The 21,024-nt window shown below is 44.0% G+C and overlaps 1 protein-coding gene and 1 non-coding gene across 5 annotated transcripts; both read right to left on the bottom strand.

Annotated features, from left to right (window-relative positions):
* On the bottom strand, positions 1-68 carry TRNAA-UGC (transfer RNA alanine (anticodon UGC)). Its single transcript has one exon. It is a non-coding gene; the product is annotated as a tRNA-Ala (tRNA).
* Positions 69-784: 716 nt separating this feature from the next.
* Positions 785-19,335, bottom strand: IRF7 (interferon regulatory factor 7). 4 transcript variants are annotated; one of them, XM_060276527.2, is made up of 13 exons: positions 19,091-19,335; positions 18,084-18,206; positions 13,556-13,697; positions 12,008-12,173; positions 11,107-11,302; positions 10,794-10,879; positions 9,650-9,698; positions 7,853-7,933; positions 7,158-7,379; positions 6,059-6,271; positions 5,264-5,647; positions 3,261-3,379; positions 785-1,378 (listed from the first exon to the last, which is right to left on the bottom strand). In XM_060276527.2, the coding sequence occupies exons 3-13, from the start codon at positions 13,576-13,578 to the stop codon at positions 1,232-1,234; spliced, it is 1,686 nt and encodes a 561-aa protein (XP_060132510.1). In that variant the 5' UTR covers positions 13,579-13,697; positions 18,084-18,206; positions 19,091-19,335; the 3' UTR covers positions 785-1,231. The 4 variants fall into 4 exon arrangements, with proteins under 4 accessions (XP_060132510.1, XP_060132508.1, XP_088522046.1 ...); XM_060276525.2 differs by having other exon boundaries at positions 9,650-9,701; XM_088665920.1 differs by lacking the exon at positions 18,084-18,206 and having other exon boundaries at positions 19,091-19,212.
* Between the last annotated feature and the right edge of the window lie 1,689 nt (positions 19,336-21,024).

A 21,024-nucleotide genomic window follows, 5' to 3' on the forward strand; every position in this document is an offset into this window, starting at 1 on the left:
TTGAGATGCCAGGAATCGAACCTGGGACCTTCTGCATGCAAAGCAGATGCTCTACCACTGAGCTACAACTTTGAGATGGGGGAAGAGAAACTCATATTCCTTCACATGAAGATGCATCGTAAACAGGGCTGTGTGCACGTCAAAGGCATCCAACAGGAGAAGATCTGCAGGTTGTGGTTTGACCTCAGAATTCTGCTTCCTGAGAATATCATCTTTCACCTTGTATTTCTTGCCATGAAGATGGTTTAAAAGTGTGCCTGATGAACCCTTAGAAGCCAGAGATGTGGCTGGGTAACGATTTTTTAGCAGTTTGGAGCAGGGCTCCGGCAATCTTGCTTTATCCATGAAGACATGCAAAACATGAACAAGTTGCGCTAATTAGATTAACCTGCACAATTTATACAGGACACAGAATTTGCATCTCATGGTGCAGGTTCCCCCCCCCTTGTTTAGCATGGACCTACACACAGCCCTGTTTTTAGCATGGTTTACAGACAGTGCATTTGTTTTATCAGGTATATATATAACTGGCTGAAAACTGGAATGCTGCTAGATTGCCATTTTGGCTTTGTTATTTTTATGTTTTGTTTCCCAATATTTACTTTTATGTTGTTGGTTTATTTTAATTTTATAATTGCAACATACCTTCCTAGGATCTTTTGGGTTGAAGGGCAGGATGCAAATTCAACCCTGATTGTAACCCTGTTCCCAAAAGGTTTAGGAAGCCTTTCTGTGGGTGTGGGAAAGAAAGAGGCACAAACATCAACAGGACAACACCCTAAACTTTTGGTCAGTCCATTAATTGAGCTTCACACCGAAACACACATCATATGCATTACAGGGATGCTGCAAAATCATCACCAGGAAACACCCCAAATTCATTACATTACATGATGAATTCCCCCACCACTGAAGGTGGAATCCAATTACTGTATGTGGTTTACAAGTGGGGAACTATCGCTACAAGATCATGTGATGGGGTAAGTGGTCCAACAGGTTATTGGGGTGCTGTTTTCCTTGTGCACCGCTATGGTGATGTGCACCTGTTAGTTCCAACCTCAGATAAAAAGCAGAAGTTATGCAGGGTGACAGAATACAGAGACCAAAAAAATGAGTTTTACTGTAGCTCCTCATGCAAGCCAAATGTGGAAGTGACCCCTTGTGAATGTGAACGCACATACAAACCCACACACTCCATCTTACTATTTGAGATGTTGATAAGAAACATGAACTAATCCGTCTCCATCATGGTAATTATCTGGTCTATCATATCATACAGGCTGTTGGAGAGTTGCAGGCTTATGTTTTCACTGTTCAAGGATGAGAAGCCTTCCCTCTGCAGGTCTTCATGCCACTGCTTACAAACCATTGGCACCAACTGCAAGACATAAAAAGCCTGTTAAGGCTTGCCTACTTACCCCAAGATACCTTTTTGCTATGCAGCTGTCCTTAAAACTCCCCAAAATATATGCACACCCAACACCAAAGAAAACAAAGACAGACTGCCTGCAATTCTTTCAAGAGGCAAATGCCTACAATCCTCTCCCAATGGCACTTCTGGCAAAGAGGGCTGGGGGTCTTCAAAACCTGCTTGATCAAAGGAGATAGCAGGATTGAAAAGAAGGATGCCCCTCCCAGACCACCTCCAACCCTCTAAAAAAACCACTGCCTGCCTCAAGTCTACAACCAGTTAAGCCAAAAACAACAGAGCAATAAGAATCTGCCTTTGTTACCTACTAGGTGCTTATAGGAATGTGAGCCAAGGATTCAGCATTACAGGTGAAACTCGGAAAATTAGAATATCGTCAAAAAGTGCATTTATTTCAGTAACACAACAAAAAGGTGAAATCAATATATAAGATAGATGCATGACATGCAAAGCAAGATATGTCAAGCCTTTATTTCTTGTAATTGTAATTATTTGTCGTTAGGCGGGTCAATTATAAATGGAATGTAATTAATGGAATGTAATAGTGATGTTTATTTTTGTATTATTGTAACTATTTGTTTTATTACTGTGGAATTTCAAAAAGAAAGCATTTTTAAAAATTAAAAGAAAAATAAGTTGCATTACTGAAATAAATGCACTTTTCGACGATATTCTAATTTTCCGAGTTTCACCTGTATATTCCAATAGATATCAAGGAACTAAAAATAGAGCTGGTTTCCCTCCAGGAGGAGGGACAAGACAGTGCAACAAGAGATGTCTGCCAGCCGTCAACAAGCCAGTGAGACGTTGTAGGAAGTGTGTGTTGGTGTGTGTGCATGCACACCAAACAACCCCTTTTGAACACTGCCCTGTTGCAGGAAAAATGTAGGTTAATGAATACATCAGAGCTTGAATTAAGTCAAAAGCCACTAATATGAAGGGTCATGAGGGAAACAGGTGAAGCTCTCTGGGCAGTAAAGGAATAAAAGACAGGGGACTGGTCAAACCCAACCTACTGCTTCATTAGTAGTACATGGAAGGCTCATTCAAGCTTCCACTTGTTCAATGGCAAGAAAGCACGGGTCCAAGGGGTTTTCTGCTAGCCCCATGCTTTATAGCTGGAAGCTGACGTGAGTAGAAGCCTAAAATACCTAGAGGGCACCAGGTTGGCAAATATTGGAATATGGCAGGCATGTCCAACAGGTAGATCGTGATCTCCAGTGGATCATTGGACTTCTGTGGTAGATCCCTGGCTCCCCCCAAAGAAGCTCAACAAGTCTGGCTCCCCTAAAAGAAGCTCATCATTTTTGCCCTGCACCCCTAAAAACTATGGCTTTCCCCCTCCCTAAAAAAGTTCAACAACTTTGACCTGAACCCCTAAAAAGGGGGTAGATCACTGCCAGGTTTTAGCTCTGTGAGTAGATCGCAGTCTCTTGGGAGTTGGCCACCCCTGGAATATGGTATTTTAAAATCCACTGGGCAACCTTGGGCTAGTCATTCTGCTTAAGCTGCTTTACACAGTTGTTACTAGAATAAAATACTTTGGGGGTGGGGTGGGGAGGTGCAACAATTATGCACAGGACCCTAATCTACTTGGAGGATGCATTACTTTACACTGCCTCCAAAGGTGTTTGCGAACACATGCATCACACAGGTATGCTTGCCAGGGAGTCCAGAGTAACCATGGTTCCTTTTCTGAAAGCAAGCCAGGTTTGCTACCATACCAGTGGTGGAAATGGCCTTCAGATTTTGTCTGGACAAGTAAACTAGCAAGTCATTTTATTCCTAAAGACTGTGCACTGTTAACTTCAGAGGACTGCTTTTTGCTCACCTTCACCAAGATGAGCTTGGATTCCTTGGGTTTGTCACCTGCAAAGGACTGGCCAAAGCACAGGTAGATGGTGTAGTCAGGAGAGGAAGATCTCTGACCATCGCGGAAAGCCACCAGTTCTGTTACAAAAGAGAAAGATCCAAGGCTCTTCTAAGTCACTTTGGGGATCCATGAATAGAAAGGGCAATAAAAAAAACCCAAAGGTGTTTTCACTTGTCTTGGTAAAAAGCTACTTGTGTCATGTGTGAAGGTTAATGAAGAATACTGGACTCCCAAATCTAATCAGCCCAGTCCAATGGTCAGGGATGAAGGAAGCTGTAGTTCAGCAACATCTGGAGGGCATCATATTGCTATCCCTGCTCTAGGCAATATAGATTTAGACATGTTTGCATTGCATTATAGGCCAGTTTAAGAAGAAATCAATATAAGCCTTCTATGTGAAAAGAACTTTGGAATAACAGCAGTATATAGGCAGAAGTGATTTTAAGTTAATCAATAAGCTCTTCACCCGTTTGCAAGTGCCAATTTGCAACTGCAACAGCATATAGAGATTTAACGTGTAGGAATGGACTTCTATACACAGGTGACAACTGAGTCTGAACTGTGGGTTTATCCACACTTCCTCTTATCCACACTTCCTCTTTCCACAGAAGATCCACTTTCTAGCACTCAATCAGAGCAGGTGGCAATTGAGATTTTCTCTGGATTGACATTTGCTCTGATTTAGCACTAAAGAGTGGGTATTCCCTGGGAAAGGAGTGGGGCAAAAGCAAAACTGCTCTGACCCATGCCTAGAAAGTATGGGTCAAGCAGAAAACCGCTCTGACACGTGCTTCCTAGCAAGGGACAAGCAGAAGTGTGGATGAGTTCTGTTAATGTAGTTTAATAACAAAAGCAGCAGAGGCTGAACAGTGAAGATCTGCTAAAGCAGAGGGATTAGCAGGTTAGCTTTGTAACCTCTGCTAATACAACAGGGGACGCCATCTCTGTTTTAAGCAGGGGACTGTGATTCAAACCCCTCACTGAATCGGTTTCAGTTTGGCTGTGTGCTGTTGCTCTCTGCTGTGAACAGGTGTGTGCGGTCGATGCAGGATTTAACCCTGCCTTTGCACCCATCAGGTGATGTGGCGAGTGGTGTCAGCTGATGGGCGGGCGGGTGGAGCTTAGGGTAAGGTCTTGTGGGTGAAAGTGGACCTCCTGGCAGGCTAAGAGGTTCTTCACCCCTGGCCTTAGCGTCAGATGCTCAGCTTTTAGCCCTTACAACACTGACCTACCTTTCTGGATCACTGTAAGAATTACTAAAATAGGGTACGTGAACTGCCTCATATTCTCTAAACCACTCCAAAAATATTAAGCAGTATTACTGTTCTCCTTCACTTTGGCACTGCCAGAAGCTTGACAGGCGTAATGAAAACGGGCCACAACTAGTGCCATGTGTACCCTGCAGTAAGTAATCCAAACTCTGTGCCAAGACATGCTCCTCAACCCACCATACCTGTTGCTTATTGCTCCATGTTCTGAAGCTCTGTGGACTAGACGTTCTTTTAAAAAAGGGGGTGGGGAGCAGAGATTCTGAGAATGATACATTCTGCACCCAATAACAGCCTCATCTCACTCATATCCATAAGAGCTGAAATGGTAAGGCCTGGGTAGGGTGAAAGTCACAGGCTACTGATAACACCCAACACCATTCATTGCACAAAGCGCTTTTGAAATAGCATATTATGGCCAAATCACAGCTAAGCAAAAAGTCTTACTGCCCCCTAAGGGAGGCCTTTTATGACACTGGGGAGGTTTTCAGGTGCACAAAGCTTCCAAATCAAAGCCTTTGGGCCTGACCCATGTGTCAGGTGTTTTCTCCAGGTGGAGGCTGCTCCAAAAATGACTCAACAAAAGCAGTTTCACAATTGTATCATCATGTGCCTGTTTTTAAATGAGTCGTGCATAAACACACAGTTTAATTTCGTGCCCACAGAGGAAATACCATGTTCCTAGAGAATCACCTTGACAGAATCTTTCATAGTTGAAGATGTCAGTGTCTACCTCCCGTCCCAACAACCTGGATGGAGGACGCTGTGCTATGTGGTCCAACTCTTTGGAGAAAGCCCAGAAGACCTTACATCGACCAATTCGCCGGGCACAGATCTTCTTGTTCTTCTGGTACAGCAGCAGACCCGCATTCTGCAGCAGTGTCAAGGTAAACTTAACTTGCTTTTGATCAGGGAGGACCTCCGGGTTTGGAAATAGAACATGATGTATCTGTGGGTTTCCTTCAATTTTGTAGTATTGGTTGTATGTGAGCATACAGCTGTTAAATTCTACTCCTGCTTCGTGCAGCAGCTTCCCGCGGTAGTAGATAGAGACATCCAGATTGAGAGGGGCACATCCTGCAAGAGACAAGACCGTGCTTAATCTAGTGGGGGGAAGCTTACTAGCTCTATGCCTGCTAAGGGGTGCAGGCTGACAAGCCATCTGCAGCACAGCACAGCGGTTACACTGACAGAGGGAAAATGCCATTTGGTGGTGGCGGCAGGTACATTGATAGAACCATCATATCCAACACAGAGGAAGCTATATTATCATCAGTGTGGCTAAATTAAAGCAGTTAGCACTACAGCTCTGGTGCACATAAGCCATAGCTAAGCAAACAGCACATATTCCCTACAGTGTTGTAGTGAAGGTTTGGCCCAGAAGTAAAAACAATTATTTCTTCTTTGCTGCCCAGAGACCTACACCCGTTGCCCTCATGATTCCACATTTGTTTTGGACTTGCTCAAAAATAGGATGGATTCACTAACCTGCATTGTTCTGCAATGGAGCAGCATGAAGGGGGAGTTGTTCTAGTGGGGAGGGGACAACTGGAGGTGGAAATGTGTTCTGTTCCACCATGGCTTGCTGGTTTGGAAACAGATGACAGTCATTTCTCGACAGGTTGTTCATCACTCCATTTCCCTGAGGTTCTTCATTCACAAAAACGTTTTCAATGAAGTTGTTATCATACAGGGCTTCTCCTAGCACAGAAGAGGAACACCTTGGGAATTCTAACAAATGTTATTCATGCCCTAGCTCAGCCTTTGCTGACCTGGTGCCCTCCAGATATTTGGTATGCCAACTCTCAACAGTCTCAGCATAGCAGGGATTTGCTTGCACAAGGCTTATACATGTAGCTCTTTATTGAGCATTCATTCAGATTTCTTTTGTGGGGAGGTTATGTGACAATAAGCATTCACACTTGTACAGGGTTTATACATCTTCCCATCCCTTAGCCCAGGTATCCCCAAACTTCGGCCCTCCAGATGTTTTGGACTACAATTCCCATCTTCCCCGACCACTGGTACTGTTAGTTAGGGATCATGGGAGTTGTAGGCCAAAACATCTGGAGGGCCGCAGTTTGGGGATGCCTACCTTAGCCCAACACTTTTTAGTGCATTTCCCCCTCAGTTTCCTAATTGCAAAAAGTAAAGGTTTCTTTTTAAAGTGGATTATCATTAATTATTATTATCATTATTATTTGCACCAGGGTGCTTTAATTCACTTTAATGGCACAAACATAAATTTCTGGTATGTAATTGAATCCCTGGGGCAAACGACTGGCAGTCTGGAGGAAACCACAGTCTTCTGCTTGTTGCTAAAGCAAATCAGGAGCTTTGCTACACCTTGTCCGTTTTGGATTTTTTGTTCATTAGGAACTACCATATTTGCTTTGAACATCTGATACTAATTCAAACAGGCTGAAAATCTTAAAATAGTTTATCATATGCAAGTTCCAGGAATCAAATGGAGATCCAATGAAACAATCTCTCCAACGTTCCAAATACCACTGCACAGCTCAGTAAATTCCTTTTTAGCACAATTCTTCATTTTGTAACATGCAGACTGCAGAGTAACTCTACTCACCCACATGGTTAGCTTGATTTATCCCAGGAGGTGTGTTTTGTTGAGGATGCTGCAGTGGATGAACGGCAATTGGCTGGGAATTCACATTTGGTGGATGTGCAGCCAGCCAGCTGTCTGCTACTTTACAACAGTTATTTGCCAGTGGTTCACTCACTACTCCAGGCCCCAGAGGCAAGCAGCTGTTTTGGTTGATACAAGGGATTGCATGTGGAACTTCCCCTGCTGTATTGGGGGTGGAAAAGAAACAAATCAATGGAAGGGAGATGATGGAAGCTGCCCAGAATGACTGGGGAAACCTGGCCAGATGGATGAGATATAAATAAAATTAATAATAATAATAATAATGCAACTCAAGAGAACATACTAGCCTTTATAACAAATTAACAAAAAGACAATGTGAAATTTTTATGCCATGCCTCTTGAATAAATTTTGATACAGTATAGGGATATATAGCTTCTCTCTGCACTGGCTCACTCCCCATCACACACACACACACACAAGAGAGAGAGAGAGAGAGAGAGAAAGAGAGAGAGAGAGAGAGAGAGAGAGATTGTACATTAAAGCCCCTGAGCATGAGATCACATTTGTTATTAAAAGTATCTGAGCAGCAGCCAGAAAGAGAAATGTATAGCCATCCTTAGAACTCAGAGGAAGAGATGCAAGGTGAGTTTGCCAAGCCCACAGCAAGACCCACCTAGAGGATGTTCTGGAACAGGGGCCCAGGAGACTTGTGAAACTTCCATGTCAGCTTGCTGCAAAACCCACTGGAGCACATCTAGATGGTAAAACAGGCATGAGCAGTGATGCATTTGGGCAGATGAAGTCTATACTAGTTCAGAATGATGTTGATGTGGGTGCTGCACCGGTCCGAATTTTAAAGCATTTAATGCCTTTGAAATTCTCTCTTCCTCTCATGCAAGTTTAGAGGAGGAGGGTATGCAGACAGAGCCCACAAAACAGAAGCCAGTGCCAAGTATGTAATAAATAACCCCCTGCAGCAGCTCTTCTGACCCGGCGGCAGAGAGCAGCCTTCCTTGGCCACAGCAAGGCATGCTCAGCTGCAGTGGTTCTGTGGCCGGGTCAGGTCTGACCCGGCAGCAGATAGCAGGAGAGTTGGCAGCAATGCTGCCGCCCACTCTCCTTGGCTACAAAGGCCTGACCTGGCAGCAGAGAGCAGGAGGAGAGTGGGCAGCAGCTTCCCCGTTCCTCTCCAACCCTGAACTGTGGTGCACGGAAGGGTGCCTTCCACGCCCCTCCCCCCTCGGGGGGTGCAGTCTGCGTGCCAGCCCTGGGCAGTGCGGGCATACACTCCGCCCCAACCACACCTGTATATAGCGGGCAAGGTTGTATAGATCAATACTTAAACCTGGACTAGTCGCATAGTAGTATTATGTACTGCAGACAATTAAGTTCCATTAGCAGCTTAGCAACTAATTCTGCACCAGGTGCAGCTTCTGGACTGAACCCAAGGGAGCCCCACACAGAGCACGTTACGGAAATCAAGCTGCAAGATTATCAAGGCATGAATGACTGCCACGTATTTTTGGCAAGCAACCAAAACAGCAACATTCTGAATCCAATCAGAGGCACAGCTAGTTCAGCACCACCCCCAACTGCCAGCAAAACGCCCCTGGAAAGCGCCTCTCTGGACATGATAGAGTAGTGGTTTCCCAATTTGTCAGATGAACAAGGGGATGCCTTGATTTTTTTCAGTTGCCACGGGTGACAGGGAACTGGCTGTGCATCTGCCAAAGCTTTTAAAAAAGTGATATCTAAAAGCCAGTGCCCAGCAGAAAACTGCACAGTGGTGATGCTGTTTGTTTTTGTTTCCATGTTAAAGCTTAAAGTGTATACACAGTCAAAATCCTTTTATTGAAACAGTTCCAAAAGTAATCACTCATTTGTGAAGCTTCTTTCTCTCTTTCTAGTTTCTCTGGTCATTATTTCTTTTAATGGTGGGCAAAATGGCTTGATGCAAACCATATTCAAGGCTTGGAAATTTGCATGAGCAGCCCCTAATTCCAAATGGTTGGATTAGGGATTCCTGTGCGGGTTTTCATTTTTTTAGAACTTCCAGTGGATCTTCCAGTATCAACTGATATTTTTCAATTGCTGTGCTGGGTGTGTTGTGATCCTACAGGGATAGGCATGCTTCCCAATGGTAGCTCTGTCAGGCACGTTTCATTCCAATGTGGTGTAGTGGTTAGAGTATTGGACTAGGACTGGGAGAACACAGTTCAATGTCTTGCTCAGCTATGAAACTCACTGGGTGACTTTGCGCCAGTCACTCTCAGCCTAACCTACCTCACAAGGTTGTTGTGGGGACAAAATGGGGAGGAAGAGAACTATGTATGCTCTCTTGAGATACCTGGAGGAAAGTTGGAATGCAAATATGATAAATGAATAAATATAGCAAAAATATGTTCTAAGCATCTACCCCAAATTTATGTTAATAAACCAGAAAATGAGCATTCAAGTTTTGACAGCTTACCTGGGCATGGATTTTCCAGTGACAGGGATTTAAAAATATCATCGATCTCCTGCTGCAAACCAGAAAAATAAAGTTTTCTCCAAGACCAAGACAATGCATACAAAAGATGCTGTTTTCAGCATCTTTAAATGATACTATTGCAGCTTATCCCAGGAACTTTCTACATTTTTAGTAATCAACTGTCTTTCAACTCTTGTGATTCAGAGCAACAGCCTTGCCTTTTAATTTGCAAAAATTGAAGTTAGGCCAAACAAAGACAAGAACTAGTCTGGACCTTCTAAATTGTCTTACATTCAGGATTGGGAAGCCTTTTGGCCCTCCAGGTGTTGCTGAACTACAACTCCCATCAGCATGGCCAATGGTTCAGCCAGATGTTGTGGTTCAGCAACATCTGGGGGACCAAAGGCTTCCTCACATCAGCTGTGCATGCCTAATACTGAGGGAAGCTTCCCTCAGAGCTACAATCTCAAGAGCATTTCTCATATGCGAGGTTTCAACCATTTTGAATCTCTCACATGTATTTAAAGTAATGTACGTTTTCAAATACAAAATTTGGGATCAAATCCTAAGCATGTCTATTACGGAGTCAGCCTGTGTAGGAATGCACTGCTAAAGTGGCTTGTGCTTAATTGCAACATAACCATCCCCTGTGAAAATGTCCAGTATGTATTAAGTCTGGAAAGTTTGTTGGATTTACTCCTGTAATCAGCTGCACAAAGCTGGCCAGCAACGGGACCAATACTCTTTGAGCAAATACTATTTGCTAGTGCACCGAAGCACAAAGACAAGCACATCTCCCTCCTTTCCTGCCACGTGGCAATGACATCATTTTCACCAGCAGCTCCATAAACATAAACACTTCCCAACTTCCCATGAAAACATCATGAACATGTGTCCATATCTTGAAGCTGCTGGATAATCTTTGTTATTTTTATATATGTAAAATTTATGCAAGAAACAAATACACTGATCTGCTACTGAATTAATCAATTTAAAAACCTTTAAGTTGACCGAGAAGCTGCCTCTAACAGACTGAATCCCTACAGACAGGGATTCTTCATGTCTCTGCCACCACTTGAGATGCCTGTCCTTCCATTAGTTCTTCAGCAATGTTCTCCCCTGCTCAAGGAGTACTGTATTGTACCTGGGATGTAGACTGGTGTAGAGCTGGGGATCCTTCACTGCAGGGGCTCATATGCAACTGATCAACTTTATGGTTACTTCCACTGACTTGGAGAGGAGGAGAGACATAGGAAAATGACACAATGAACAACAGTTCCGGGATGAAATGCCAATATGAGAAGATACATAATTTCATGACCTGGCTGCAGAGAACTATGGTCCCATCTGCACTATACATTTAAAGCAGTATCATGCCACAAAGAAAGCCTGTGGTGGATGCCCACACTTCCTGAAATTTATCAAGCCCTAACCCTGCATCCTTTTTCTGTCCTTACTTGTGTCAGCAGGAGGATTAGCAGGCAATGTAGAGTTGTGGCTGTGGGAGATGATTCGGTACACGTGGTAGTCAGGGTTATCCGATTCAACTTCTTCAAATCTTTTTGTACTGTTTAAGGCACAGCGGAAGTTGGTTTTCCATTTGGCTGGGTTTGGTTCACCTTCATTGTACTTTCCGCTGAACATAGCCCACGCCTTTCCACACAGAAACATGGGAGAGTAAGAGATGGAAAAGTGTGAAAGAACTACCGTATTTTGATGAAGACCACATTCACACCATGTTTTTAAAGCACTATGATACCTCTTTGAACAGTCATGGCTTCCCCCAAAGAATTTTGGGAGCTGTAGTTTGTTAAGAGTACTGAGAGTTGTTAGGTGACCCTCCCAGAGCTACAATTCCAAGTTCCCTAGGAAGAGGGATTGACTGTGAAACCACTATGGAAATTATACCAGCTGCAGGACGCATTCAGAGGCCGGGTACACTGCATGTTTGCAGAAATGGGCACTCTGCATGCCTACCAGAGAAGCTGCCATATTATTCTGCTGCAGCCTCTAGTAAATTGGACTCCAGTCTGTGAAAGCTTATGCCATAATACATCTGTTAATCTTTTTAAGGTGCCAGAAATGGCTTTTATACTAGAGAGTTGGAGGAAGTCAATGTAGCATTAAAGAGATCATTCTGCTTGCCTGATGGAATGATCTCTCTTCCCCTTCCCCACCCCTGGTGCTGTTCTGGGGTGGGTGTCTCCTGAAACCCCCAGAGCCAATTTGATGGGGGTGCAGGAGAGGAGGGGGATCCCAATTGCACTACCAAAGTTCTTAAATGGCACGACCCATTAGCTGAATCTGGCCATGGCAAATACATGCAAGAAGTCAGCCTTAGTAGAACAAGAGTATTACCTGGAAAATCTTGTAATCACTTGCCACAAGGTTCCTCCTTGAATTGTGCTTCCAAAGGATACGAAAGGTTGTGTGGGTGTCATCAGTCCAGGTCACTTTTTCTTTATATCTTCCACTGTTGATCTCATTGATCAACCAATCAAAGAAACGGACCTTTTGACGGCCCCTGAAACAGCAAAGAGAAATACTGAACTGGAGGTTCAAAAATACTGAAGGAATGTAGCCTAGATATCACCAGAACATGCAGCAGCACCGTCAATTATGCTGGATGCACAGGTGGCACAATGGCTCTAGAAATCACTCATGTCAGACCTCTAGGAAAAAGAAAAGACATGGATCCTACACAAAAATAGATGGCAATTACCATAAAGGTAAAGGGACCCCTGGCCATTAGGTCCAGTCATGACCGACTTTGGGGTTGCGGCGCTCATCTTGCTCTCTTGGCCGAGGGAGCCGGCGTACAGCTTCCAGGTCATGTGGCCAGCATGACTAAGCCGCTTCTGGTGAACCAGAGCAGCGCACGCAAATGCTGTTTACCTTCCTGCCGGTGCGGTACCTATTTATCTACTTGCACTTTGACATGCTTTCGAACTGCTAGGTTGGCAGGAGCAGGGACCAAGCAACGGGAGCTCACCCCATCGTGGGGATTCGAACTGCTGACCTTCCGATCGGCAACAGGTTGCTCTGGCCTTTGAAGGCAACACTTTTCCTCATACAAATGTCAAAAATACTTTTAAAGCAGCAGCTTCCTGGATACCCCCAGGACAGGACAGCCCAGCAATATAATTCATTAAGAGACGTGAGAGTGAAGAGGGTCAACAAATCAGCAGCTGGAGGGCAACAGTTGAGTTGGATGTGGACTTCAGTCTGAACCTGAACTTGTCTACCATTTGAACCATGAAAATCAGGGCAATTCACCTTGATGAGAAAACTGCTTGGATTAATTATTATTGTTACAAGGCTGGGGTAAAGAAGGTGCACTTGGATTCTTGCGCAATAATCATGAAACTTGTACATATCTACTCACCACAGGTGAGGGCTGTAGTTGGGTAAGCCCAAACTCCAAAGCACAGGCTCACCATAAAGTGGATTTGGACACTCAAGAGAAACTAAAACTATCTGGAGCAGGAAATCAAAGGAACAACCTCAAAAAAAAGTGTAGCAGAACAAACACTGGACCTATTATTATATTAGGTTTTACCTCAATTTTAGCTACCCTCAATGGCGCTACTGTTTGGCCATTGATGTCTCATGCAGTAAGGTCTGCAGTCCTAAAACTCATTTACTACTAGTAAGCCCTACTGAACACATCAGATTACTTCTAAGTAAACATGTGTAGGATTGGATTGAGCATGTTCTAGTTACCATGGGGTGCTACCACATAAATAAATAAATAAATATGTCAATTTTGGCTGACAAACTCAACCAACACAGTTTCAGGAGTTATTGTGTAGAAGTGTGTGTGTGTGTGTGTGTGTATTTACGCGCACCCAGTTCTCCCTCCCTGCCCACGCCTGCATGCCTCTTGTTTGCCACAAGAACACTCACCTCTCATTTGTTGGTGCAGCCATTCTGGAGTCAAAGATGTCTTAAAATATGCCTCGTGGCAAGTTGAAATATGAGAGTCACACACTCTGAATCTTGTACTGCTTAATGTCTTGTGGACTAATGGAAGATCATGAGGCAAAATCTGTACAGACCAGAGAAAATCAAAAGGCGGAAGCCATGTTAGCAGACTTGGAAGTTTTGATAGGCTTTATTACATGTTAGAAAACAGAGTTACTGTATGATTGAGTTGCTACCAAGCGAGCACAGGGTGTATGCATTAGGTCAGAGCTTTCCAAACTGTGTGTCGCGACACATCACTGTGCCAGCTGCAGTGTATAGGTATGTCGGGCAAACGCTCCCCACACTCCTCCCTGGGCTGGAAAGGGGTTAGTTTAACCTCTGGTTTGCTAGTAAAACTGAATTACTGTGTTGTGAAATGATGCATGTCTAAAAAGTGTATCACCAACATGAAAAGTCTGGAAAGCTCTGCATTAGGTTGTGCAAAATCTGAGGGTCCTCTATGAGGCTAAATACCATAATAACAGCAACATGAACCACCAGCAACTATCACAATCTCTCAGAAATATTACCAGAACTCCCAGGTTTTCTCCCTGGAACATATATGCAATCCAGTATAAGAATACTGATAAATGTATTTGAATACAGTACTTGGATTTAAAACTGATAAACCAGCAGCCATCATGTTTGTCGATGCTGAGATGGCTTTCGATAATGCGTACTGGAAGTTTATGAAAGAATTGAAGGTTAATAGTTAAAAATGTACCTACGACTGAAAAGAAAGACATGGAGAAAGAAAGGACTGAAGATTTGCCGGAAAGCAAAATAATTGGGCATCTGGATTACCTCCAAAAATCTAAATTTATTTCAGGATAACTATATAAAAGCTTGGCAAGAAATAAAATAAAAAACTTGAAACCTGGACTAAATTGAAGTTGTCATTCCTTGGTAGGATTTTGATCATAAGATGAATGTTCTCCCTAGACTGGTTTTCTTATTTCAAATGATCCCAATTCTGAGTGAGCTAGGCTGCCTCAAAAAATGGCAACAAGAAATATGTAAATTTATATGGGAGGGCAGGAGACGCAGGATTAAACATCGAATTCTAATAGATATAAAGGATAGAGGTGGCTTCGCCCTTCCCGATTTGAAATTGTATTACGAGGCAGAGTGCCTCACCTGGATGAAGGAATGGTGCAATTTGAAAGATATGGATATGTTGGAGGGACATACAGTAATAACCGTTGGGGTTGGCACGCTTATTTAATATATGGAAAGGCAAAAATACAGAGAGATTTCTCAAATCATATCATAAGGAGATCACTTCTTAAAGTTTGGGAGAAATATAAAGATCAGTTGGAGTTCAAAATTCTGTGTTGGACCTCTCTAGTAGAGGACACAGTGGTGAAGAAAAAGAATATGTAGGAAAATTGGCCTACCTATAAAACACTTTTAATAGAAGAAGAGAACCAATGGAAACTTAAGAGTTTTGAGGAATTAAGAGATGCCATACAGATTGGTTCCAATATTATCAAATATTTGAAAGATTTAAAGTAGATAAACAAAAAGGGTTCGCCAAGGAAACCTCGAGATTTGAATCCGACATAATAAATTCAAAAAGTAAAACCCGTTCTAAAACTTACTGCCTCCTCCTCGACTAGAAAGTCGAGGAGGAGGAAGTTACATCAGCTATGATGAAGTGGTCTCAAGACTTTGGGTATGCTATAACAATGTCCCAATGGGAAAACCTGTGGAAGAATAGTTGGAAATTTACTACGTGGTATGCCATAAAGGAAAACTTGTTAAAAATGCAACACCGGTGGTATTTAACTCCATGGAAATTAGCCAAAATGTACAAAGGAGCCAAAAGTAATTGTTGGAGATGTGGAGACCAGACAGGCTCACTGTACCATATATGGTGGCAATGTATCAAAAGAAAGAAATTTTGGGAGGAAATCCACTTTGAACTAGAAAAAATGTAAAGAATCTTATTTATCAGGAAACCAGAGGCATATCTGTTGCGCATTACTGATTCAGATATTCCTAAAAAAATTAAAGATCTTTTTTTGTATGCAACAGTGGCAGCGAGAGTTCTTACAGCTACAAGGTAGAAGAGCGACATAATTCCTTCTAGACAAGAGTGGATACAAAAATTGACTGAATATGCTGAATTAGATAGTCTATCTGGAAAAAAACAACCAATAAACCGAGAATTGAATTTGTATCAAAATGGGAGGCCTTCAGAATACGGTATATCTTAAACGAAATTATACCATGTTAAAATCTGTAGCAGCTTTTGAGTGATCCCAGCAGTTTTTATTAATAGCTTATATAAATATAAACATTTATAAATTGTGAAAATATTAATATAAAAATAGTATTTTGGTATGGCAGTAAATTCATGTAAAAAGAATTAAGGAATAAATGGGAGGTCGGGTATAAAAGATAATGAGATTTTTATTTTTATTGTAACATGAAATTGCAATCACAAATTTATGTCATAATTTTTATTTTATTAACAGATTGTGTAAATTTTATTTTCTTTCCTTTTCCCTCCCCTCTTAAGTTGTACCCCTTTTTGGTATTGGGGTGTTTTTTTGTATGTAATAAGCATGGAAATAAGCATGAAAAAATAAAACAATTTTAAAAGGAGGGAGAGAGAGAATTGAGGAGAAAAACAGGAGCGCTGCACTTCAGGAAGTGTGCAAACACTACTCAGAATAACCACTTGCACTACTTCTCTTTTTTGAAACCATCAGCAGCTCTCTTGTCTGCGATGAGTTTCAACTTATCTGACCTCATCCAGTCACAGCTGCTTCAGATAGAAAGGAGAAATAAAATTAACTGTCCTTCATGACTACCTAATTTCCTGCAGCTGTGAAGAAGCATGTGTGTGAGAGAAAATAAGAGCCCTGTGGGACTCAGAGCTAATTTCTATGGAACTAATCTGGCAATATAAGAGCAGAACCACTACAAAAGTGCTTCCATAAGTCCCCACACCCACATACTAGATGCAGAAGCATATAATGGCAACAAAAACTGCCATGTGTTCCAAGAGCATAAAAGGAGTCCTACAGGGCAAGTTGGGGACATTTGCCACTTGAGGCAAAAAATAAAATAAAAAAATCCCCTGACACAGGTGCACCCCAAGGTTCACACCTGCTTAAAAATATTAAGTCATAGTCTATTATTATGGCTAGACCAGGGGTCCCCAGACTTACCGGCGTTTGGGCCGGTTCCCACCGCGCCGATCGCGTGGCGGGCCGGAGGGCGGGGGAGTGCGCGCCCGTGCGCATGCGCACGGGTGCTTACTGGCGCGGTGGCGCGCTTCCAGGGTGGGAAAAGCACCGAAAATCCGTTGTGTGCATGCGCGTGGGCCTCCCCCGACCCGGAAGTGCACCAGAAATGACTTCTTCCGGGTCGGGAGAGGCCCATACGCATGCGCACAAAGGATTTTCAGCGCTTTTTTTCCCAACCCGGAAGAGCGCTGCCGCGCTGCACGCTGTAAGAGCGGGCAGCGGCGGTCGTCGCGGGCCAGATTGGCAGGCTAATTGGGCCGCATCCGGCCCGGGGGCCGTAGTTTGGGCACCCTGGGCTAGACAGTCAGTGTCTTTGCAATCATTTCATTTACTAATGTGCTGCCCAATTCAGCCTGCTTGAGAACTGCAAGAAACTAAACTACTGCCAACCCTGTAAACCTATAGTAATTTTCCAAACAGCCGCAGCCAAACATTTCAGCCTCACTTGTTGCACAAAAGTGCACCTCCTAACAACATTTTCAGCAGTTTAGGATGAATATATTTTGCTGCAGTTACCTTCCCATTAGCGAAACCTCTGTTACATCCTCATCAGTAAAACTCCAGGCCAATTGCACACCAATGCCATCATAACTGATGTCATTGTGTCTGAAGTGCAGCAGGGGGCAACTAATTAGTGTTGAGGGAGCTTCCTTAGCGACCCTATCCCTTTTGGTGGCATGTTCTGCCCAGCCAGAGTGAATCCCCCCCCCCCCCGTGAACTTATGAGGGAGGTTAGAAGGATAGAAAACAAATGTAATTTCAGAACTACACCAATTTAGAGTAATCAAGCATCGGTTTCAAGTTACTGAATATTTGGCTGGTGCTGACAAAGGGCCATTTGTGCATTGCCAACAACTGTCCTTTGGCAAAACTTTGAATAGGACCTACCTAGTATTCTGTCTTCTGACATGTGCTACTGAAAAATTACCAGGGAAGAACTGCTTCTCTGAGAAGCCAAAGGCGAGACTTCCCTTAAAAATGCCACTGCCCTGGTTGACTTCTGTTGCAATATTTTCTTCCTATTGACACAGCAGTTCAGTGGGGTCTCCTCTTCTGAGGAATTATCATCCCTCTTGCAAAAATGCAGAAGCAACCTAGACTGTTAAGACATTTTAAAAGGCAACCCAAGTCTGACCAGGGAACTACTGCATCAGTGCTGGTACCATAGCTGTCAATTTTCAGATTTGAAAATAAGGGATCAGCAGCCTCACCTGTCCCGGGGACAGTCTACGTATGTCCTATCCAGGATAGCAGCGGGAAACGGCGCTGGAATAAGGGAATTCCCAGCAAAAAAAGGGAAAGTTGACAGCTGTGGCTTGGAATAAAGGAGTTTCCTGCAAAAAAAAGGGAGGGTTGGCAGCTATGGCTGGTACACATGATGCAAGGCTTAATTTGTGCCAGGGATTCTCATTCCCACAACCTGTTCTGTACCAGGGATGAGGCACAGAGTATCTCTGGCCTAGCCAGTGCATTACCCCCCAGGTGCTGCTGCAGGTCAACTCTGATCATCCCTAATCACTGGCCGTGTGACTGGCACTGGTAGCTGCAGTGCAGCTCAACAACATCCCAAAGGGTAGAATTTCCTCTAAAGAAGGCTTGTCTTTCCCTATGCCACCAGAAGCCATTTTACCACTCCTGTACATCTATGTCTGTGCAGATATTATTTTTCTTAACCCCCTCCCCCCCGACACATAGTCTTTACAAGCCATTTGACAGTGTGCACATCGGGCAGGTGGGGTTTGCACGAGCATGCCAACTTTGGATATGCTCGACCACCACAGCCACGCAGGGAGCTGCTCCTCCCACCTGACCCGGGCCAGGCGCGCAAATAACAACAGATAATAGATTCAGGGAGGTAGCCGTGTTGGTCTCTCTCTCTCTCTCTCTCTCTCTCTCTCTCTCTCTCATATCTCACAAACAGCCTTAAAATTGTTCTCAAGAGCGAGGGAGGCAGTGCTCGCGCGAACACACTGGAAAGCCTGCGCAAAACTGTAAGCTGCCCTTCGACGTGCTCGTTGCTGCAATCCTATACTCAGCAGCAAATCCCACTGACCTCACGGCGACTTACTTTCAGGTAAGTGTGCATGTATGATTAAAACGAGGAAGACAGAAAATAATGCAAGTTATTCCTCTCTCGCTCTGCACTGAAGCTGCTCTACCTCAGCGACCCTCTTCCCCTCACCCCGGGATCCAGACACCCAATAAAAAGGTGCGTTACCTGTATTGCTACCAGGTGTTTTCTATTGCACGGCAGGTAGTGGAATTCTGGCGATATCAATAAGCTCACGCCCCCTCTTGCGACGGCTTATATGAGAAGACGGGACGCATTTCATTGGCTCGGAATGGCTCGGAGGCCGTCAGCGTCGGCCAATCAGAGACAGCCGCCTTTCGAATGGGCGCGCGCCCCGCGTCCCGCGCCCCGCCCTATGGAGTGTTTTCTTTCCTCCCAAACATTGCGCCGCTGCCGAAACCGGCGTTTCTCGTCTCCCCTGACCATATACGGCGGTTTCCGTCCCTGTAAATCACATGATATCAACGAAAACTTAAGTTTCATTTCCGAGGACTCGGAACTCCTTGGCGGGCCACATGGCCACGTGACTTGCCAGCTGGCCACCCTTTAGAAAGTGCATAGGTTCTTTTTTTGGAAGGAAGGAGTCTAGCTCATAGCTGCCAAGTTATCCCTTTTTTAAAAGGGATTTTCCCTTATGCTGAATAGGCTTCCTCGCGAGAAAAGGGAAAACTTGGCAGCTATGGTCTAGCTACTGTATAGGAGGACCACAAATGCGCCCTCAGAGCAGGGCTGAAATGATTTCACCTCTGCTGGCAAGCAGCCACCTCACGGCACAAGAAAACTTTGCCAACGACCTGCGCCGCAGCAGGAGAGGGCACATAAAATATAGGGTTGCCAGACTCAATAGAGGACAGGACTTCTGTGCCTTTAATTGCCCTGCTCTCTTTTGAGTCTGGAAACCTTAAAGAGAAACCAGCAGACCGTTTGCTTGGAAATTACACAAAGGGTCTGCTGGTTTCTCTTTAAGGTTTCCAGACTCAAAAGAGAGCAGGGCAATTAAAGGCCCAGAAGTCCTGTCCTCTATTTAGAGCCTGGCAACCCTAATAAAATACCAACAGCAAAAAGAAACTACTGTAATAAGCAACCTCAAAAACTATGATCCGAGAACCTCAATACTCGGCTCAGTACAGGGATATCACTCCTACCATCTCCAGAATAGAATGATATTTACACAAAGTGCTCCTCCTGTTGGGGGCCATTACCTGTGTTCTTTTATGTTTGTATGGCTGTCAAAGGGAGCGGGTGGTGCTGTGGTCTAATTCAGCCTGATCTAAAGTCATCCCAGATGTTAGGACTATCCTTCTGGATCCTCTGGGGAAAGTTAGGTTCTCCATTTGGGAATGTGTGAGAGGATTTATTCCACTTTTCCATTACAAGTAGGCCTATTCTGTTTCTTCAGTTCAATAATTCAGATCCGTCCAGCACCACTACCCAACCAAAGGGAAATAAGTTAGAGACAGAATAGGGGTCCTGCTCCTTTGATAATTGCATAGGAGAGGGGTTAGTTTTTCCTCTAACGTACACTAGTCACCTAAGCCAACAAGGCGGGTATTGTTATTATTCCCCACCCATCTGGCTGGATTTCTCCAGCCACTCTGGATGGATTCCAGCCATAGCTGCCAAGTTTTCGCTTTTCTCGCGAGGAAGCCTATTCAGCATAAGGGAAAATCCCTGTAAAAAAGGGATAACTTGGCAGCTATGATTCCAGCACATATAAAAACATAATAAAACGTCAAACATTAAAAACTTCCCGACACAGGGCTGCCTTCAGAAGTCTTCTAAAAGCTGTGTAGTTCTTTATCTCCTTGACATCTGATGGGACATCTGACAGGGAGGGTGCCACTGCCAAGAAGTCCCACTGCCTGGTTTGCAGTAACTTCCCTTCTTGCAGTGAGGAAACACTCAGAAGGCCCTTGGACTTCAGTGGACCTCAGTGTCAGGGCTGAACTACCACTACTACTATTTGCAGAATGGCCTGTATGTATTTAATGACAACAGAAGCTGCTCCTGTAGCATTCTAGCCGTTTAGAACGCAACTTGTCTTCACAGTCTTTAAAATAAGTTGAAATCTTTTTTCCTTT

This window comes from Zootoca vivipara, chromosome 1 (genome assembly GCF_965207765.1).
Source record: "Zootoca vivipara chromosome 1, rZooViv2.hap1.1, whole genome shotgun sequence".
In the NCBI taxonomy this organism is placed as follows: Eukaryota; Metazoa; Chordata; class Lepidosauria; order Squamata; family Lacertidae; genus Zootoca; species Zootoca vivipara.